General features: G+C 44.6%; 1 protein-coding gene across 14 annotated transcripts in view; it reads left to right on the forward strand.

Annotated features, from left to right (window-relative positions):
• BCL2L13 (BCL2 like 13) overlaps positions 1–20731 on the forward strand; it is a 107526-nt gene that overhangs the window by 20133 nt on the left and 66662 nt on the right. For 10 of the 14 annotated variants that reach the window (XR_010133167.1, XR_010133168.1, XM_063704950.1 and 7 more), the window contains one exon: positions 5000–5170. The exons of 1 other annotated variant lie outside the window; for it this stretch is intronic. Coding sequence is in view for 8 of the 13 variants with exons in the window: in XM_063704950.1 (XP_063561020.1) it covers positions 5050–5170 (121 nt within the window). In the remaining 5 variants the exon portion in view is untranslated. Of the gene's footprint in view, positions 1–4999; positions 5171–11878; positions 11994–12062; positions 12135–20731 lie in introns of those variants that run through there. 3 more of the 14 variants (XM_063704945.1, XM_063704947.1, XM_063704946.1) reach the window with 3 other exon arrangements.

The raw sequence follows: 20731 nt of genomic DNA on the forward strand, positions 1-20731 counted from the left end.
CTTCCTGCCTCAGCCTCCCACAATGTTGGGATTATGGGCATGAATTTGTGCCCGGCTCAATTTTTTTTTTTTTGGGAGACGGAGTCTAGCTCTGTCACGCAGGCTGGAGTGTAGTGGTATGATTTCGGCTCACTGCAACTTCTGCCTCCCAGGCTCAAGCAATTCTCTTGCCTCAGCCTCCAGAGTGGCTGGTATTATAGGCGCGTGCCACCACGCCTGGCTAATTTTTGTATTTTAGTAGGGACGGGGTTTCACCAGGTTGCCCAGGCTGGTCTGGAACTCCTGTCCTCAGGTGATCCGCCTGCCTCGGCCTCCCAAAGTGCTGGGATTACAGGCGTGAGCCATCACGCTGGGCCAATTTTTTAATTTAAAGCATTTATTCAAAATATAAATACTTTCTTCTTCCTGCTACCAAAGAAATACTGAGACTTTTTTATTTTCTAGCAAAAGAGGGTTGTTGCTAAAGAGACTTTTTTTTGAGACGAAGTCTTGCTCTGTCGCCCAGGCTGTAGGGCAGTGGCACGATCTTGGCTCACTGCAACCTCTGCCTCCCGGGTTCAAGTGATTCTCCTGCCTCAGCCTCCTGAGTAGCTGGGATTACAGGCACCTGCCACAATGTCTGGCTAATTTTTGTATTTTTAGTAGAGACCAGGTTTCACCATGTTGGCCAGGCTGGTCTTAAACTCCTGACCTTAGGTGATGCACCCGCCTCGGCCTCCCAAAGTGCTGGGATTACAGGCGTGAGCCACTGTGCCTGGCCGCTGAAGAGACTTCCAAAAGCTTAGATTGTTATTAATTTTATCTATTCTCCCCTCTTTTTTTTCTTTTTTTTTTTGAGATGGAGCTTTGCTCTGTCATCCAAGTTGGAGTGCAATGTGTAATCTTGGCCCACTGCAGCCTCCACCTCCCTGCTCTGAGCGATTCTCCTGCCTCAGCCTCCTGAGTAGCTGGGATTACAGGCGCCTGCCATCATGCCCAGCTAATTTTCATATTTTTGAAGAGATGGGGTTTCACCATGTTGGCCAGGCTGGTCTCGAACTCCTGACCTCAGGTGATCTGCCCGTTTCAGCCTCCCAAAGTGCTGGGATTACAGGCATGAGCCACTGCGCCCGGCTGGCTCTTCTTATTTTCATTCTTCTTGACATGTTACTACGTTTGACACAGTTGTTCACTGCCTTCTTATTGAAGTGCCTCCCTGACTTCTGTGATTACAGTCTTTCCTGGTTTTTTTTCTACCTTTCTGTTTCAATCTGGACTGAAAGGGTTCCTCTTCCAGCTTCTCATCTTTTGACTACCCCTTAAATGTTAGTGGATTCTAATGTGTTCTTTTTAAGATTATACCAGTATTTCTGAACATGTTTTGTAGCCTATGTCTCCTTTATTAAAATAAGGTATATAAAAATTTCTGTGGCTCCTATTCTGGTGGCATTGGAGGTGGGAGGCACGTTATTTTTCCTTCTTGTCCCAGCACTGAGAATCACTGCTGCAAAGAAGACTGAAAATTTACTGAGCCTTACCTTCTATAGTCTGTAGTCTGAAAATAATAGGTGATTTTCCTTTTCCAAGTCTGAAAGTATATTGAATATTCTTTTACAAACTATAGTCCCTCTGACATTTTGACACACCCCTCCCATTAAAAATCACTGTTCATTCACATTGTTTTTTTTTAAAAGATAGGATCTTGCTCTGTCACCCAGGCTGGAGTGCAGTGGTGCAGTCCAGGCTCACTGCAGCCTCAACTTCCTGGGCTCAAGCTATCCTCCCATCTCGGCCTCCCAAGTAACTGGGACTACATGCATGTGCCACCATGCCCAGTTAATTTTATTTTCTTTCAGGCTATCTTGAACCCCTGGCCTCAAGCAGTCTTCTTGCCTCTGCTTCCCAAAGTGTTGGGATTACAGGTGTGAGCCACCACACTCCGTCGTCCATTCACTCTTCTTTTTTTTTTTTTTTTTTTTTGAGACGGAGTCTAGCTCTTTAACTCAGGCTGGAGTGCAGTGGCGCGATCTCGGCTCACTGCAACCTCTGCCTCCCGGGTCCCGGTTCAAGCAATTCTCCTGCCTCAGTCTTCCGAGTAGCTGGGATTACAGGCATGCACTACCATGCCCAGCTAATTTTTGTATTTTTAGTAGAGACAGGGTTTCACCATGTTGGCCAGGATGGTCTTGAACTCCTGACCTCGTGATCTACCCGCCTTGGCCTCCCAAAGTGCTAGGATTATAGGCGTGAGCCGTGGCGCTGGGCCATTCAGTCTTCTTAGGTAATTTGATTGACTTATACAGAATACTTAGAATTTTGTATCTCCAGCCTAGACCTCTTTATTTATTTATTTATTTATTTATTTGAGACGGAGTCTTACTCTGTTGCCCAGGCTGGGGGACAGAGTGAGACTCAGTCTCAAAAAAAAAAAGAGAAAAAACAGAGTGGTTGTATGGATACTTCAAGTTCAGTTTCTACTGAATGCATATCCCGTTTGCACTGCCGTCATAAAGTGAAAAAATTGTAAGCCAAACTGTCGTTAAGTCGGGGACTGTCTGTATACCCTAAAGTGATTTCCTTATCCTTCCCAAAACCGACTCTTCCTATATTATCTGATTTGAGAAACAGGAGTAATACCACTTACCTTACAGCTTCCTGGGTCACTCTCTCATTGAGTTAACCAATAGATCTTTGAATTCCTAACCTTTTTCCTATCCATCCTTCCCTTTTCAGTGTTCTGTTCCTATGCTAGTTCATGCCTTCTTACATCTCTTGCTGAGGTTTTCCCATATTCTCCTAACTTGTCTCCTTGCCTCTACTCTTCAGTCTGTCTTCCTTACCACCTCCGGTATGATTTTTTTTTTTTTTTTTTTTTTTTTTTGAGACAGGGTCTTGCTTTGTCACCCAGGCTGCAGTGCATTGGTATGTGATCATAGCTCCCTGTAACCTCAAGCTCCTGGGCTCAAGTGATCCTCCTGCCCTATCAGCCTCCCAAGTAACTAGGACTACAGGCGCATGCCACCACACCCAGGGCTAATTTCATTTTTTGTAGAGACAGGGTCTCACTGTGTTGTCCAGTCTGGTCTTGAATTCCTGGTGTCAAGTGATCCTCCTCCCTTGGCCTTCCAAAGTGTTGGAATTATAAGCATACGCCACTGTGCCAGCCACTTATATCTATAGCCATTTTATTTTGTATATTTGAAATTCTGCTTCTATTTTTAAAAATTGTTTATCATTCTAGGATATTTATCTTAGTTTGCTTATCACAGATCTTAAATTTTGCCAACATTGCCTCTTTTTCCAGTCTGTATTTTTGTTATATGTATTTTTGGTTTCCTATGAAAACTCCTGAGGTCTGGTGATTTATCATGTTTGTCTTCATGTCTAATGCCTATAGAGTACCTTGCAGCTTAATAAATGTGTGTTGAATGAACACAAAAAAATTATCAGAAAGCTTTATCTTCTATTTATTTTTGTTTTTGTTATTGAGACAGGGTCTTGCTCTGTCACCCAGGCTGGAGTGCAGTGGCGTGATCATGGCTCACTGCAGCCTCTACCTCCTGGGCTCAAGCAGTTATCCCATCTCAGCTTCTGAGTAGCTGGCATTATATGTGTGCACCAGATGCCTGGCTAATTTTTAACATTTATTTAGAGACAAGGTTTTACCATGTTACCATGTTGTCAGGCCGGTTTCAAGCAATCTACCTGCCTCTGCCTCCCAAAGTGCTGGGATTACAGGTATGAGCCAGCACACCTAGCTTTTTGTCTTCTTTCTTTTTTTTTCTTCTTTTTTTTTTGAGATGGAGTCTCGCTCTGTCGCCCAGGCTGGAGTGCAGTGGCGTGATCTCGGCTCACTGCAAACTCCCCCTCCCGGGTTTATGCCATTCTCCTGCCTCAGCCTCCCGAGTAGCTGGGACTACAGGTGCCCGCCATCACGCCCGGCTAATTTTTTTTGTATTTTTAGTAGAGACAGGGTTTCACTGTGTTAGCCAGGATGGTCTCGATCTCCTGACCTCGTGATCCGCCCGCCTCGGCCTCCCAAAGTGCTAGGATTACAGGTGTGAGCCACCGTGCCTGGCCTATCTTCTCTTTTTTTAAGACAGGGTCTTGCACTGTTCCCCAGGCTGGTGTGCAGTGGTGCAATTATAACTCGCTGCAGTCTTGACCTCCTAGGCTCAAGGAATCCTCCCGCCTCAGCTTCCTGAGTAACTGGGACCATAGGCAGGCCCTACCACGCCCAGCTAATGTTTTAAATTTTTTTGTAGAGATGGAGTCTTGCTATATTGCCCAGGCTGGTCTTGAACTCCTGGACTCAAGCAGTCGTCCCACCTCAGCCTTCTAAAGTTCTGGGATTACATGCGTGAGCCACCATGCATTGCCTATATCCTTATTTTATAAGCTTTTTTCTGTTTTTAAATTTTTTTTTTTTTTCCTTTTCCTTTTAAACTGTTTTCCTAAAAACTAAGACACAAACAGACTCATTAGCCCAGGCCCACACAGAGTCAGGATTGTTAATATCACTGTCTTCCACCTCCACATCTTGTCCCACTGGACAGTCTTCAGAGGCAGTAACACCCATGGAGTTGACATTTCCAGTAACAATGCCTTCTGGAATCCCTCCTGGAGGACCACCTGCCCTGAGGCTTTACAGTTCACTTTTTTTTTTTTTTTAATAAGCAGGAGTACACTCTAACAATAAAAAGTGTAGTAAATACATAAACCAGTAAGTCATCTAGTATTATCAAGTATTATGTACTGCATGTAATTGTATGTGCAGTACTTTTTTTTTTTTCTTTGAGACGGAGTCTTGCTCTGTCGCCAGGCTGGAGTGCAGTGGCTTGAACCCAGGAGGCAGAGGTTGTGGTGAGCTGAGATTGCGCTACTGCACTCCTGCCTGAGCGGCAAGAGCGAGACTCTACCTCAAAAGAAACAGAGTTGCACAAGACATTTTGGTGTGAAACAACTGTTAAAGTGGCATGTAATAAACTTTAAACTGAAAAAATTACTTTTTTGTTCTTAGGTTTTACACATCCATAAGTAGACCTTTTTGGAGCCTCACCAGCCAATTCAATGGCGTCCTCTTCTACTGTGCCTCTGGGATTTCACTATGAAACAAAGTATGTTGTTCTTAGCTACTTGGGACTCGTCTCTCAAGAGAAGCTGCAAGAGCAACATCTTTCCTCACCCCAAGGTATTATCTTTGGCTTATGGTGGTTATAGTAAATTGTAATAAGGACTTTATATATAAAAGTATATGTATCTAATTTATATGTGTGGTTATCAAATAGTACTAATAAGCCTGTAAGAATAACCTGTTAGGGCTGGGCGCGGTGGCTCACACCTGTTATGGCAGCACTTTGGGAGGCTGATGTGGGCAGATCACGAAGTCAGGAGTTCGAGACTAGCCTGGCCAACATGGTGAAACCCTGCCTCTACTAATAATACAAAAATTATTTGGGCATGGTGGCATGTGCCTGTAGTCCAGCTACTCAGGAGGCTGAGGCAGGAGAATCGCTTGAACCCGGGAGGCAGAGGTTGCAGTGAGCTGAGATCACACCACTGCGCTCCAGCCTGGGCAATAGAGTGAGACTCCATCTCAAAAAAAAACCAAAAACACACAAAAAAGAATAACCTGTTATGCCATTCTTTCCATTTCCAGAAGCAAAAAACAGAAGTTTTTTTTTTTCATTTTATTCTTTTTTTTTTTTTTTTTTTTTTTTTTGAGACAGAGTCTCACTCTCTCTCTAAGGCTGGAGTGCAGTGGCATGATCTTGGCTCACTGCAACCTCCACCTTCCCGGTTCAAGCGATTCTGCCTCAGCCTCCCGAGTAGCTGGGATTACAGGTGCACACCACCATGCCCGGCTAATTTTTGTATTTTTAGTAGAGGTGAGGTTTTGCCGTGTTGGCCAGGCTGGTCTCAAACTCTGGACCTCAGGTGATCGCCCGCCTCGGCCTCCCAAAGTGCTGGGATTATGGGTGTGAGCCACTGCGCCTAACTCATTTTATTCTATTTGAAAGATATTTCCAAAGCACCTGCAGCCCTCTATTGGCAGTTACATTTTTCGATACTTCACAAATATCAGTCTATTGTGTTATACTTTCACTTACAATTGTTGAGCAGTCTGTTGTCATTCTACTAAGTGTTCCATCATAATGAAACAGTTTATTTTGGCTGCCTTATTTTTTTGAGATGGAGTCTCACTCTGTTGCCCAGGCTGGAGTGTAATGGCATGATTTTGGCTCACTGTAACCTCTGCCTCCCGGATTCAAGCAATTCTCCTGCCTCAGCCTCTCAAGGAGCTGGGACTATAGGCGCACGCTGCCACACCCGGCTAGTTTTTTGTATTTTAGTAGAGACAGGGTTTCACCCTGTTTCCCAGGCTGATCTCAAACTCCTGAGCTGAGGCAATCCGCCCGCCTTGGCCTCTCAAAGTGCTGGGATTACAGGCGTGAGCCCCAGGCCAGCTTGGCTGCTTTTTAGAGATTCTCCGTCTTTGCTGGTGTTTCAAACTTAAACACATCTTAGGGAAACAGCCACCAAGCCAGAGAAATTCTAAAAAGCAGCCAAAATAAGTGTTTTGCACATCCAAAACAAATAAAATTTATGTTTTACACATCCACAATGGGGATTGTTTGGCTTCCTGAATTTAATAATTCATTTGTTTACTCTGGAAAAATTATTTAATATTGTATCTTTGAATACTCTCCTCATCTTCTCTACTTTACTTTGTGCTACAATCAATTGCACATTATGCTGTTTATAGAAGACGTACATGATCTTGTCTGTTCCTCCATATCTCACTATCATTTTCCTAGTTTATCTCCATTTATCTGTCTGTGAAGCCCTCTGTGACATTTCTTTTTTTCTTTTTTTTTTTTTTTTTTGAGACAGAGTCTCGCTCTGTCCAGGCTAGAGTGCAGTGGCACGATCTCGGCTACTGCAACCTCCGCCTCCTGGGTTCAAGCGATTCTTCTGTCTCAGACTTCCGAGTAGCTGGGACTACAGGCGCGTGCCACCATGCCTGGATAACTTTTTTTTTTGTATTTTTAGTAGAGATGGGGTTTCACTGTGTTAGCCAGGATGGTCTTGATCATCTGACCTCATGATCCGCCTGCCTCGGCCTCCGAAAGTGCTAGGATTACAGGCGTGAGCCACCACACCTGGTTGACATTTCTTTTTTTTTTTTTTTTTTTTTTTGAGATGAGTCTTGTTCTGTCTCCAGGCTGGAGTGCAATGGCGATCTTGGCTCACTGCAACCTCCGACTGCCGGGTTCAAGCAATTCTCCTGCCTCAGCCTCCCGAGTAGCTGGGATTACAGGCGCATGCCACCAGCCCGGCTAATTTTTGAAATTTTAGTAGACACGGGGTTTCACCATGTTGGCCAGGATGGTCTCGATCTCCTGACCTCGTGATCTGCCCTCCTCAGCCTCCCAAAGTGCTGGGATTACAGGCATGAGCCACCACGCCCGGCCGACATTTCTTTATCATCCAATTCACCCTTTCTTCATCTCTCTTTAAGCTGCTAAATAAACTTTTCACCAGATAGCAAATTTTAATTCATTTTTTATCTGTGTATATTCTGTTTTTTAATTTTCAACAACTGGCAAATGTGAAAGAATACATGAATATATATGTATGTATTATATACACATAGACATTAACAAAAGCCTTTAGTGTATTTCATATTTGTATTGGTAATGGTGGTTTTCTTAGAGGTCTATAATTACCAGAGGTTTTTCTTAGCTTTAAGATTTAATATTCCTGGCTGGGCAGGGTGCCTCACGCCTGTAATCCCAGCACTTTGGGAAGCCGAGGCGGGCGGATCGCCTGAGGTCAGGAGTTGGAGACCATTCTGGCCAACATGATGAAACCCTGTCTCTGCTAAAAAATACAAAAATTAGCCGGGCATGGTGGTGCACGCCTGTAATCCCAGCTACTTGGGAGACTGAGGCAGGAGCATTGCTTGAACCCGGGAGGCGGAGGTTGCAGTGAGCTGGGATCGCCCCGCTGCACTCCAGCCTGGACGACAGAGCAAGACTCCATCTAAAAAAAAAAAAAAAAAAAAAAAGGCCAGGTGCGGTGGCTCACGCCTATAATCCCAGCACTTTGGAAGGCCAAGGTGGGTGGATCATGAGGTCAGGAGTTCAAGATCAGCCTGACCAATATGGTGAAACCCTGGTTCTACTAAAAATACAAAAATTAGCTAGGTATGTTGGCGGATGCCTGTAGTCCCAGCTACTCTGGAGGCTGAGGTGGCAGAATTGCTTGAACCTGGGAAGCAGAGGTTGCAGTGAGCCGAGATTGTGCCATTGCACTTCAGCCTGGGTGACAGAGCGAGACTTCGTCTCAAAAAACAAACAAACTGGCTGGGTTGGGTGGCTCACGTCTGTAATCCCAGCATTTCGGGAGGCTGAGGCGGGCGGATCACGAGGTCAGGAGATCGTGACCATCCTGGCTAACATGGTGAAACCCCGTCTCTGCTAAAAATACAAAATATTAGCTGGGTGTGGTGGCGGGCACCTGTAGTCCTAGCTACTCAGGAGGCTGAGGCAGGAGAATGGCGTGAACTCAGGAGGTGGAGCTTGCAGTGAACCGAGATCATGCCACTGCACTCCAGCCTGGGCGACAGAGTGATGAGACTCCGTCAAAAAAGAAAACAAAACAAAACAAAAAAACAAGAAAGAAACCTGAAATGATGACAAGCAACAACAAAGTGGATTTGCAGTCTAGTTCTGAGAAGAGGTGAGCATGATAATAATGATACTCCACTACAGCTTTATATGAAAAGTAAAATCTCTTAGATATCTTCATTTATACAAACATTTAATTTATTTATTCTTATTTTTATTTATTTATTTTTGAGACAAGAATCTTGCTATGTCACCCAGGCTGGAGTGTAGTGGTCCCATTTTGGCTCACTGTATCCTCCACCTCCTGGGTTCAAGCGTTTCTTGAGTCTCAGCCTCCCGAGTAGCTGGGACTACAGGCACGTGCCACTACGCCGAGCTCATTTTTGTACTTTTAGTGGAGATGGGTTTTCACCATGTTGGCCAGGCTGGTCTCGAACTCTTGTTCTCAGGTGATCCACCCCACCTTGGCCTCCCAAAGTGCTGGGATTACAGGCACGAGCCATGGCGCCTGGCCTACATATAAACATTTTAAAGGAACTGTTAAGATCCACTAGTTGTGGGATGGAAAATACTGTTTTTTTAACAGTGGCTTATTTCCGGATTTTTTTCCCCAAAGAAATGTGCAGTTATGCATTTTCAAGAATGTTCGAAGAAACAAGAATTGATTTTTTGATAAACTGACTAAAGACAATCCATTGTACCAGTTGAGGAACTTATTTTTGGAATGTATTTTTATAAATTGATCAGATTGGTTTATTTCTACACTTACTGATTGATTGATTGATTGATTGAGGCAGAGCCTTGCTCTTGTGCCCAGGCTGGAGTGTAGTGATATGATCTTGGCTCACTGCAACCTTCACCTTCTGGGCTCAGTCGATTCTCCTGCCTCAGCCTCCAAGGAGCTGGAAGTACTCGAACAGGCCCGCGCCACCATACCTGGCTAATTTTTGTATTTTTCGTAGAGATCGGGATTTGCCACATTGGCCAGGCTGGTCTTGAACTCCGGACCGCAAGTGATCCACTCACCTTGGCCTCCCAAAGTGTTGGGATTACAGGTGTGAGCCACCACACCCAGTCTACACCTCATTTATTTAATTCAACTATTTCAACTTTTGTAATGTTTTTTATTATTCCATTTCTTTATTTGTTTGCTTTTCTTTGAGACAGTCTCGCTCTCGTCAGGTGGGAGTGCAGTGGCACGATCTTGACTCATTGCAACCTCCACCTCCTGGGTTCAAGCAATTCTCCTGCCTCAGCCTCCCAAGTAGCTGGGACTACAGATGCATGCCACCACGCCCAGCTAATTTTTTTTTTTGTATTTTTTTAGTAGAGACGGGGCTTCACCATGTTGCCCAGGCTGGTCTTGAACTCCTGAGCTCAGGCAATCTGCCTGCTTTGGCCTCCCAAGTGCTAAGATTACAGGCATGAGCTTCTGCACCCGGCTCCATTTCTTTTTTCTTAACTTCTCTGGAGATAATGCTGGACATTTCATTTTGTCACCCAGGTTAGAGTGCAGTGGCACGTTCTCAGCTCACTGCAACCTCTGCCTCCCGGGTTCAAGCAATTCTCCTGCCTCAGCCTCCCAAGTAGCTGGGATTACAGGCGCCCGCCACTGCGCCTGGCTAATTTTTGTATTTTTAGTAGAGACAGGGTTTCACTGTCTTGGCCAGGCTGGTCTCGAACTCCTAACCTCGTGATCCACCTGCCTCAGCCTCCCAAAGTGCTGGGATTACAGGTGTGAGCCACTGTGCCTGGCCAACATTTCATTTTTTAAGTGGTACTTTTTAAAAAACTTTAAGCTAGTGTTGTAAACTTTTCTTTTTATAATAAAATTTCTCTAGGTGAAGGATAAAGGTTGAACCTCTGTCCCAGAGGTTCTTGAAGTGGCTGACAGTCAAAGGGCTGAACTTTTCCCCTCAGAAGCAACTGCTTTTAATGCTTTTTGAGAGCTTGCTGTTTTAAATGATTGCCATTAGTACAAGTAAAAATGTACTGTGTACACGTAAATAAATAGAAATCCATCTGTCCTTAGAGATTTCACACTTACCATGACATGATTAGAATTGCATAATTATGTGCCGGGTGTGGTGGCTCACACCTGTGATCCCAGCACTTTGGGAGGCCAAGGCAGCCGGACCACCTGAGGTTGGGAATTAGAGACAAGCTTGACCCACATGGAGAAACCCTGTCTCTACTAAAAATACAAAATTAGGTGGGTGTGGTGGCGCACACCTGTAATCCCAGCTACTGGGGAGGCTGAGGCAGGAGAATCTCTTGAACCCGGGAGGTGGAGGTTGTGGTGAGCCAAAATCGTACCATTGCACTCCAGCCTGGGCAACAAGAGTGAAACTCCATCTCAGAAAAAAAAAAAATTGCATAATTATTTTAAAATTTACAGTATAATTGTTACTTTAATTGACATTATTTCAGGGATATTAGATTTACACAATGAATTTATATTTCTGGTAGAGTTTTTAGCACAATTCTTTGTATTGTGAAGTTGTATATTTCCTTTAAACAAATAATTTGCTTCCTAAATCATGCTTAAAACAGTTACTGAGGGGCTGGGCGTGGTGGCTCACGCCTGTAATCCCAGCACTTTGGGAGGCCAAGGCGGGCGGATCATGAGGTCAGGAGATCGAGACCATCCTGGCTAACACAGTGAAACCTCGTCTCTACTGAAAAAAACAAAAATTAGCCAGGCATGGTGGTGGGTGCCTGTAGTCCCAGCTACTTGAGAGGCTGAGGCAGGAGAATGGCGTGAACCCGGGAGGCGGAGGTTGCAGTGAGCTGAGATCGTGCCACTGCACTCCAGCCTAGGCAACAGAGTGAGACTCCATCTCAAAAAAACAAACAAAAAATTTACTGAAACCTGAATTAGTCTTCTTCATTAAAATATAACATCAGGCTGGGTGTCATGGCTCACACCTGTAATCCCAACACTTTAGGAGGCCGAGGTGGGCCAATCACTTGAGCCCAGGAATTCGAGACCAGCCTACATGGCGAAACCCCGCCTCTACAAAAAATAAAAATAAATTAGTTGGGTATGGTGGTGCGCGCCCATAATCCCAGCTACTCAGGAGGCTGAGGTGGAAGGATTACTTGAGCCCAGTCTGCCGAGGCTGCAATGAACTGAGATCATGCCACTGTACTCCTAGGTGACAGAGCGAGACTGTAAAAAAAAAAAAAAAATAAAAATAAAATAAATAAAATGTAACATCACCTTGTTAAATATTCTTTTCATTTGTTTTTGTTTTTTGACACAGAGTCTCTCTTTTGCCCAGGCTGGTGTGCAGTGTTGAGAACACAGCTCCCTACGGCCTGTACCTGTTGGGCTCAAGCAATTCTCCCACCTCAGCTTCCTGAGTAGCTGGACCACAGGTGCGCACCGCCATGCCCAGCTAATTTTTACATTTTTTGTAAAGACAGGGTCTTGCAGTGTTGCCCAGGCTGGTCTCAAACTCGTGGGCTCAAGTGATCTTCCTGCCTTGGCCTTTCAAAGTGCTGGATTACAGGCGTGAGGTATTGCATCTGTCCTTCTTAAATATTCTTATCCATAAATTTCTACCACCGCAATGGAGGTATCTATTATTTGTCTGCTGCCATTCTAGCTTAAGAGTGAGTAGTAGTAAGAATTCAGAAATGATGGAATTCAGTAGTATGGATTACAGATGGTGTCCTAAGAAAGCTAGTGTAAATAATTAAATGTAACTAGTTGGTGTGTTCTACTTTTGAAAATTGAATCATATTTTAATGCCCTGACATAGGTGGCTATCTAAACAAAATTATATCAAAATGACTAAAAGGTCATAAAACATCATGCGATACCAAATATTTATAATCTCATCAAACTCCCAGAGGAACTGTTTTTCTTTTATTGTTTTCTAATCTTTATCAGTATATACAGTTTTATGTAGTTGTAATCAATTGTGATTTTTACTTTTCATTCAGTTTTAATTTGGAACATTTCATATTTACATGTTCTGTACTTCATCTTCCTTATTGTGTGTTTGAATGATTTCCTTTTATTATTATCTTTTACATTTTTCCTTTTTTTTTTGAGATGGAGTCTCGCTCTGTTGCCCAGGCTGGAGTGGTGCAGTGGTGCGATCTTGGCTCACTGCAACCTCCACCTGCCTAGTTCAAGCGATTCTCCTGCCTCAGCCTCCTGAGTAGCTGGGATTACAGATGCCTGCCACCACGACTGGCTAATTTTTTTTTTTTTTGAGACGGAGTCTCGCTCTGTTGCCCAGGCTGGAGTGCAGTGGCACGATCTTGGCTCACTGCAACCTCCGCCTCCCAGGTCCAAGTGATCCTCCTGGCTCAGCTCCTTTAGTAGGTGGGATTACAGGCACGCGCCACCATGCCTGGCTAATTTTTGTATTTTTAGTAGAGACAGGGTTTCGCCATGTTGGCCAGCCTGGTCTCGGACTCCTGACCTCAGGTGACCCACCTGTCTCAGCCTCCTGAAGTGCTGGGATTACAGGTGTGAGCCACTGCACCCAGCCATTTTTTTGTGTTTTTAGTAGAGTTGGGGGTTTCACCATCTTGGCCAGGCTGGTCTCGAACTCCTGACCTCAGGTGATCCAGCTGCCTCGGCCTCCCAAAGTGCTGGGATTACAGGTGGGAGCCACCACTCCCGGCCAGTTTTCTCTTTCTTCTTGGCAAGTTCTTGTAACCAACTAAATGATTTCCAATTTTTAAAAAAGTCGGTGGCACTGCTCTAAATTTTTAGTTTACCATAAAAGCCTTCTTACCTAGATCACTGGGGTTGGTAGTAGGACTTTAATTGAAAGGGTTGGCCAGGTGCAGTGACTCATGCCTGTACCAGGTTGCAAGGCCAAGGTGGGAGGATCACTTGAGCCCAGGGGTTCAAGACCAGCCTGGGGAACGTAGTAAGACCCTGTCTCTGTATCTTGACGTTGGGTCAAGGTTTTTTCTTTGAATATGGATTTGTTGATTGGAATTTCATGTTTCTAGCATAAATCATGTCTATTACCTATGATTTCTAATTCGTTTATAGTAGAATAATAATATAAAGATACTTATAAAACAATCTGAAAAATCATCTAGATTTTTATGATTTACTGCCTGTGTTTTACAGTTTTTCTCTCACACTCAATTTGATAACGATGTTTTAAAATAACTTCCCAAACCATTTAAATTGGATTTCATTTAAACTTCTAAGATCATCTGGCTGGGTGCAGTGGCTCATGCCTGTAATCCCAGCACTTGGGGAGGTCAAGGCGGGTGGATCACTTGAGGCCAGGAGCTCAAGATCAGCCTGGCCAACATGGTGAAACCCCATCTCTACCAAAAAATACAAAAGTTAGCCGGGTGTGGTGGTGTGTGTCTATAATCTCAGCTACTTGGGAGGCTGAAGCATGACAGTCACTTGACCCTGGGAGGTGGAGGTTGCAGTGAGCCGAGATTACGCCACTGTACTCCAGCCTGGGTGATACACAGAGACTCTCTTTCAAAAAAAAAAAAAATTTCTAAATTATCTAGAAATTTGTTTTAAATATTAACTTTCTTAGAAACATCAAGTTTCTTTTCATAATCTTATTTCAGTGATGTCCATGATTTTAAATAAATTATACAGTTTCAATGACTTTAACTTTCATAAGCAAGTTGGGGATAAAATAACTGTGATTGTTGGTAAGCATAGAATTTATTCAAGTGTCCTAGAGAGTAGTCTACTTGGCTAGGCACGGTGGCTCACACCTGTAATCCCAGCACTTTGGGAGACCAAGGCAGGTGGATCACCTGAGGTCGGGAGTTCCAGATCAGCCTGACCAATGTGGTGAAACCCCATCTCTACTAAAAACACAAAAATTAGCCGGGCGTGGTGGCATGCACCTGTAATCCCAGCTACTCAGGAGGCTGAGGCGGGAGAATCCCTTGAACCTGGGAGGCAGAGGTTGCAGTGAGCTGAGATTGTGCCACTGCACTCCAGCCTGGGTGACAGAGGGAGACCCTGTCTCAAAAAAAAAAAAACAAAAAAAACCCAGAGAGAGTAGTCTACTAGCTGCATGTGTTCAGTTTCCTATAGAAATATTTAATATGTTTCATAGAAAAACCAGCCAGGCATGGTGGCTCACATCTGTAATCCTATCACTTTGGGAGGCCAAGGCAGGCAGATCACTTGAGTTCAGGAGTTCAAGACCAGCCTGGGCAACATGCCAAGACCTCGTCTCTACTAAAAGTACAAAAAAAAAAAATAGCAGGAGGTGGTGGTGCATGCCTGTGGTCTCACCTCCTTGGGAAGCTAAGGTGAGGTGGGGATTGATGATTCAGCCCTGGGGACAGAGGTTGCAGTGAGCTATGATCACAGCACTGGACTCCACCCTGGGTGACAGAGTGAGACCCTGTCTCAAAAAACAGAACGTATAGTGGGTCACTTAATTCAGCAAATGACTTAAAGGGAAGTCAGTTAAGAGCACCTCTACCATGTGTTCCTTTTTTTTTTGTTCGGTTGTTTACTTTTGCTAACTTACCTAGAGGCAAACTACTGAGTCAAACTGCAATCATATATGTATATATATTTTTTTTTCTTTTTTTTTTTTTATGAGGTGGAGTCTTGCACTGTTGCCAGGCTGGAGTGCAGTGGTGCAGTCTCAGCTCACTGCAACCTCCGACTCTCGGGTTCAAGCGATTCCCCTGCCCCAGCCTCCCGAGCAGCTGGGACTACAGGTGTGCGCCACCATGCCCGGCTAATTTTTTGTATTTTACTAGAGATGGGGTTTCACCATGTTGGCCAGGATGGTCTTGATCTCCTGACCTCGTGATCCACCCATGTTGGCCGCCCAAAGTGCTGGGATTATAGGTGTGAGCCACCGTGCCTGGCCTGCAATCATATTTTTATGGTGAGATTATTATGCAAAATAAATATGTGGCCTACGAATTATCATACACATAGCATATCTTTTTAATTTTTCACATGTCATCTTAAAAACTGCTTGATTCCATTGTTCTAAGACTCAGGTATTTAGACTCAACAGGCATTTTCAGTGATGGATTTATAAGGAGTCTTAACTGAGCAGTTGCCTTGCAGTGATTAATGCATAAATGGTTAGCACCTCGACAGTAGGGATTGTGTCTATACAGCATTTCATTTTGGGAGTAAAGGTTCCTGGAATTAATGTTATGAGAAATGTGTGGTTTTTATACCTCAGCCTCATAGAACTCCACAGGTACCAAAAGTAGATATAAAGACTCAGTGGATTAGAGCAAGACAAGTTATATATTCCACCTCTGGCCTTTCCAGGTTAATGTTCTTTTTTTTTTTTTTTTTTTTTTTTTTTTGTGAGACAGAGTTTCACTCTTGTTGCCCAGGCTGGAGTGCAATGGCATGATCTGCAGCCTCTGCCTCCCGGGTTCAAGTGATTCTCCTGCCTCAGCGTCCCGAGTAGCTGGGATTACAGGCACCTGCCACCATGTCCAGCTAATTTCTTTTGTATTTTTAGTAGAGACAGGGTTTCACCACGTTGGCCAGGCTGGTCTCAAACTTTTGACCTCAGGTGATCCACCCGCCTTGGCCTCCCAAAGTGTTGGGATTACAGGTGTCAGCCACTGTGCCTGACCCCAAGTTCATGTTCTTGCATGCAGGATATATTCATTACATCTCAATAGTCCCCCACATCTTTTTTTTTTTCTTTTTTTTGAGACAGAGTTTTGCTCTTGTTGCCCAGGCTGAAGTGCAATGGCATGATGTTGGCCTACCACAACCTCCACCTCCCGGGTTCAAGCAATTTTCCTGCCTCAGCCTCCTGAGTAGCTGGGATTACAGGCATGTGCCACCATGCCCTACTAATTTTGTATTTTTCGTAGAGACGAGGTTTCTCCATGTTGGTCAGGCTGGTCTCGAACTCCCTACCTCAGGTGATCCACCCACCTCGGCCTCCCAAAGTGTTGGGATTACAGGCATGAGCCATCGCGCTCGGCCGCCCCCCAAATCTTAACTTGTTCCAGCATCAACTCAGAAGTCCATAGTCCAGTGTCTCATCTTAATATCATCTAAATTAGGTATGAGCGAAAATCAAGGTATAATTCATTTGTGGCAGTTTCCCCTTCAGCTGTGAACCTGTGAAACCGAATGAGTTATGTGCCTCCAAAATACAATGCTGCAGCAGGCATAGGATAGACGTTCCCATTCCAAAAGGGATAATTAGGAAAGAAGAAAGGAGAGACAGGTCCCAAGCAAGCCCAAAACCTAGCATGTCAAATTCCATTAGAATTTTAGGTCACGAAGTGGCAGATCCCTGGGGGGAAAAAAAGAATTTTAGGCCCAAATTCCAAGGGGTGAAATTTCATTAGAATTGCTTAAGGCTTAAGAATAATCCTTTTAATGTTCTGCTGCCCAAGCCCACTGAAACAGAAGTCACACCTGGACACACAGGAGCTAATGTCTCTTCCTGATCCACTGGAACAGTGATCCCACCTTCTGGACGCTCTAGGGCAGGAGTCCACCCTTGAAGTTTTGCTGGGCAGGAGTTGGATTCCCAAGGCTTCAGGTGGCCCTAACCTCCATGATTTTGTGTGACCTTGTCCCTCTGGCAGCTCTGTGTCTGGCCCCCTTTCTGGGCTTCGTGGATCTCTGAGGGCTGGGTTCCTGAGCCCATGGCTCCGCAGGAGGCCCTGTCTTTTGAAATCTAGGTAGCGGCAGCCGTACCCCTAGAGATCTAATGGATACCACACAAGGGCTTGCTGGAACTGTACCTGAAGCAACTGAAGTTCTTGCTGGAGTGCAGAATGGAGCCTGCAAAATGAGGCAGTACCTGGTAAAGTCTCACAGGCAAACTCTTTCTGCCTCAGCCTCACAAGTTACTCTTCCTCTTTTTTTTTTTTTTTTTGAGACTGAGTCTTGCTCTGTCGCCAGGCTGGAGCAATCTCGGCTCACTGCAACCTCCACCTCCTGGGTTTAAGCAATTCCCCTGCCTCAGTCTCCTGAGTAGCTGGGATTACAGGCGTGCGCCACGATGCCCGGCTAATTTTTGTATTTTTAGTAGAAACGGGGTTTCACCATGTTGGCCAGGCTGGTCTCGATCTCCTGACCTTGTGACCCACCCGCCTTGGCCTCCCAAAGTGCTAGGATTACAGGTGTGAGCCACTGCACCAGGCCTCACTTTTTAATTTGCTACTAGTGAGTTTTATCCTTACTTGTGTTTTCATGATGGTAGTTACTGTCCTTTCACTTCCAGATGTAGGACTTCCTAGAGCATTTCTTGTAAGGCCAGTCTAGTGATTCATTCTCTCAGAGTTTGCTTTTCTGCAAAAGACTATTTCACCTTCATTTCTATTTTTTTTTTTTTCTTGAAATGGAGTCTCTCTCTGTCGCCCGGGCTGGAGTGCAGTGGCATGATCTCGGCTCACTGCAAGCTCTGTCCCCTGGGTTCATGCCATTCACCTGCCTCAGCCTCCCGAGTAGCTGGGACTACAGGCGCCCACCACTACGCCCGGCTGATTTTTTTGTATTTTTTTTTGCAGAGAGGGGGTTTCAGCGTGTTAGCCAGGATGGTCTCGATCTCCTGACCTTGTGATCCGCCCGCCTTGGCCTCCCAAAGTGCTGGGATTACAGGCATGAGCCGTTGCGCCCGGCCCTCACCTTTGTTTCTTAAGAATAACTTCCTGGTTCATGCCTGTAATCCCAGCACTTTGGGAGGCCAAGGTGGGCAGATCACTTGAGGTCAGGAGTTCGAGACCATGTCCTGGCCAACATGGTGAAACCTCATCTCTACTAAAAATACAAAAATTAGCTGGGCGTGGTGGTGCGTGCCTGTAATCCCAGCTACTTGGGAGGCTGAAGTGGGAGAATCGCTTGAACCTGGGAGGTGGAGGTTGCAGTGAGCCAAGATGATGCCACTGCACTCCAGCCTGGGTGACAGAGTGAGACCCTGTCTCAAAAAAAATAATAATAAAAAAAAGAATAGCTTCCATGAGTGTAATATTCTTGGCTTGGCAGTTTTTTTCTTGTAACACTTTGGATTTATCATTCCATTCTCAACATTTCTTTTGAGAAATCTGCTCTTTGTCTAATAGAGATTCCTTTCTCTTTTTTTTTTTTTTTTTTTTTGAGATGGAGTCTCGCTCTGTCACCCAGGCTGGAGTGTAGTGGTGCGATCTCGGCTCACTGCAAGCTCTGCCTCCCGGGTTCAAGTGATTCTCCTGCCTCAGCCACCTGAGTAGCTGGGACTACAGGTGCCCGCCACCACACCCGGCTAATTTTTTATATTTTTTAATAGAGATGGGGTTTCACCATGTTAGCCAGGATGGTCTCGATCTCCTGACCTTGTGATCCACCCGCCTCAGCCTCCCAAAGTGCTGAGATTACAGGCATGAGCCACCGCGCCCAGCCTAATAGAGATTCCTTTCTATGTGACTTGACACTTCTGCTTTTTTATAATTCTGTCTTTCACTTTTAACAGTTTGACTGTATTGTGCTTTGGAGAGGACCTTTTTTGGTTGAATCTATTTGAGACCCTTTCAGTGTCCTGGATCTGGATGTCCACATTTCTTTCAGGACTTTGATGGTTTCTAGCTATTAATTCACAAAATAGGTTTTCTGTGCATTTTCCCATCTCTTTTTGTTTTCAAACTGCCATTATTTGAATATTTGTTTGCTTAATCATGTTCCATAGGTCTACTAGGCTTTCTTCATTTTTTTATTCTTTTATTTATTTATTTATTTATTTTTGAGATGGAGTTTTGCTCCTGTTGCCAGGCTGGAGTGCAATGATATGATCTCGGCTCACTGAAACCTCCGCCTCCTGGGTTCAGGTGATTCTCCTGCCTCAGCCTCCCAAGTAGCTGGGATTACAGGCACCCACAACCATGCCTGCTTAATTTTTGTATGTTTAGTAGAAACAGGGTGTCACCACATTGGCTGGTATGGTCTTGAACTCCTGACCTCAGGTGATCTGCCCCCCTTGGCCTCCCAAAATGCTGGGATTACAGGCATGAGCCACTGCGCCTGGCTTTTTATTCTTTTTTTGTTTGCTTGACTCGATTATTCCAAAACAGCTGTCTTCAAGTTTAGAAATTCTTCTGCTTGGCCAGGCCCAGTGCCTCACGCCTGTAATCCCAGCACTTTGGGAGGCTGAGGCGGGTGTATCATGAGGTCAAGAGATGGAGACCATCCTGGCCAACATCGTGAAACCCTGTCTCTACTAAAAATACAAAAATTAGCTGGGCGTGTTGGCGTGTGCCTGTAGTCTCACCTACTCGGGAGGCTGAGGCAAGAGAATTGCTTGAACCCGGGAGGTGGAGGTTCCAGTGAGCTGAGATCACACCACTGGACTCCAGCCTGGTGACAGAGCGAGACTCTATCTCAAAAAAAAAAAAAAACACACACAAAAAAAACTCTTCTGCTTGTTCTGTTCTATTGTTGAAGCTCTTAATTGTAGTTTTTATTTTATTCTTTTGAGTTCTTCAGTTCCGTTTGGTTTTTTCTTATATTATCTCTATTGAATTTCTAATTAAGATTATGAATTGTATTTTGGATTTTGTTGAATTGTCTGTACTCTCTTGTATCTCAGTGAATTTCCTTAAGATCATTAATTTGAATTCCAAACATTTTTATAGATTTCGTTTTCTTTGGGATCTCTTGTTTTTTTTGAGGTTTTTTTTTTCTTTTCTTAGACGGAGTCTCACTGTTGTCGCCCAGGCTGGAGTATGGAGTGACATGATCTCAGCTCATTGCAACCTCTGCCTCCCGGGTACAAGTGATTCTCCCGCCTCAGCCTCTAGAGTAGCTGGGATTACAGGTGCCCACCACCACGCCCGGCTAATTTTTGCATTTTTAGTAGCGATGGGGTTTCACCATGTTGGCCAGGCTGGTCTCAAACTCCTGACCTCAGGTGATCCACCCACCTCAGCCTCCCACAGTGCTGGGATTACAGGTGTGAGCCACTATGCCCAGCCCTGTTTTTTGAGTTTTATTTATTTATTTAGGTATTTTTGTAGGAGACAAGCCTACAAAAAGTGGGTATCTCTGGTTGGCTAGCTTGATGACATCTTCTGTGCACAGAATTTTTTTCCACCTCAACATTATATATCTGTGAGAGTTTACTTGCTTTGGAGTTTTTATTTTGTTTTGTTTTTTAAAATATGGGTGTTGTTTT

The sequence above is a fragment of the Gorilla gorilla genome, chromosome 23 (assembly GCF_029281585.2).
Source record: "Gorilla gorilla gorilla isolate KB3781 chromosome 23, NHGRI_mGorGor1-v2.1_pri, whole genome shotgun sequence".
Taxonomy (NCBI): domain Eukaryota; kingdom Metazoa; phylum Chordata; class Mammalia; order Primates; family Hominidae; genus Gorilla; species Gorilla gorilla.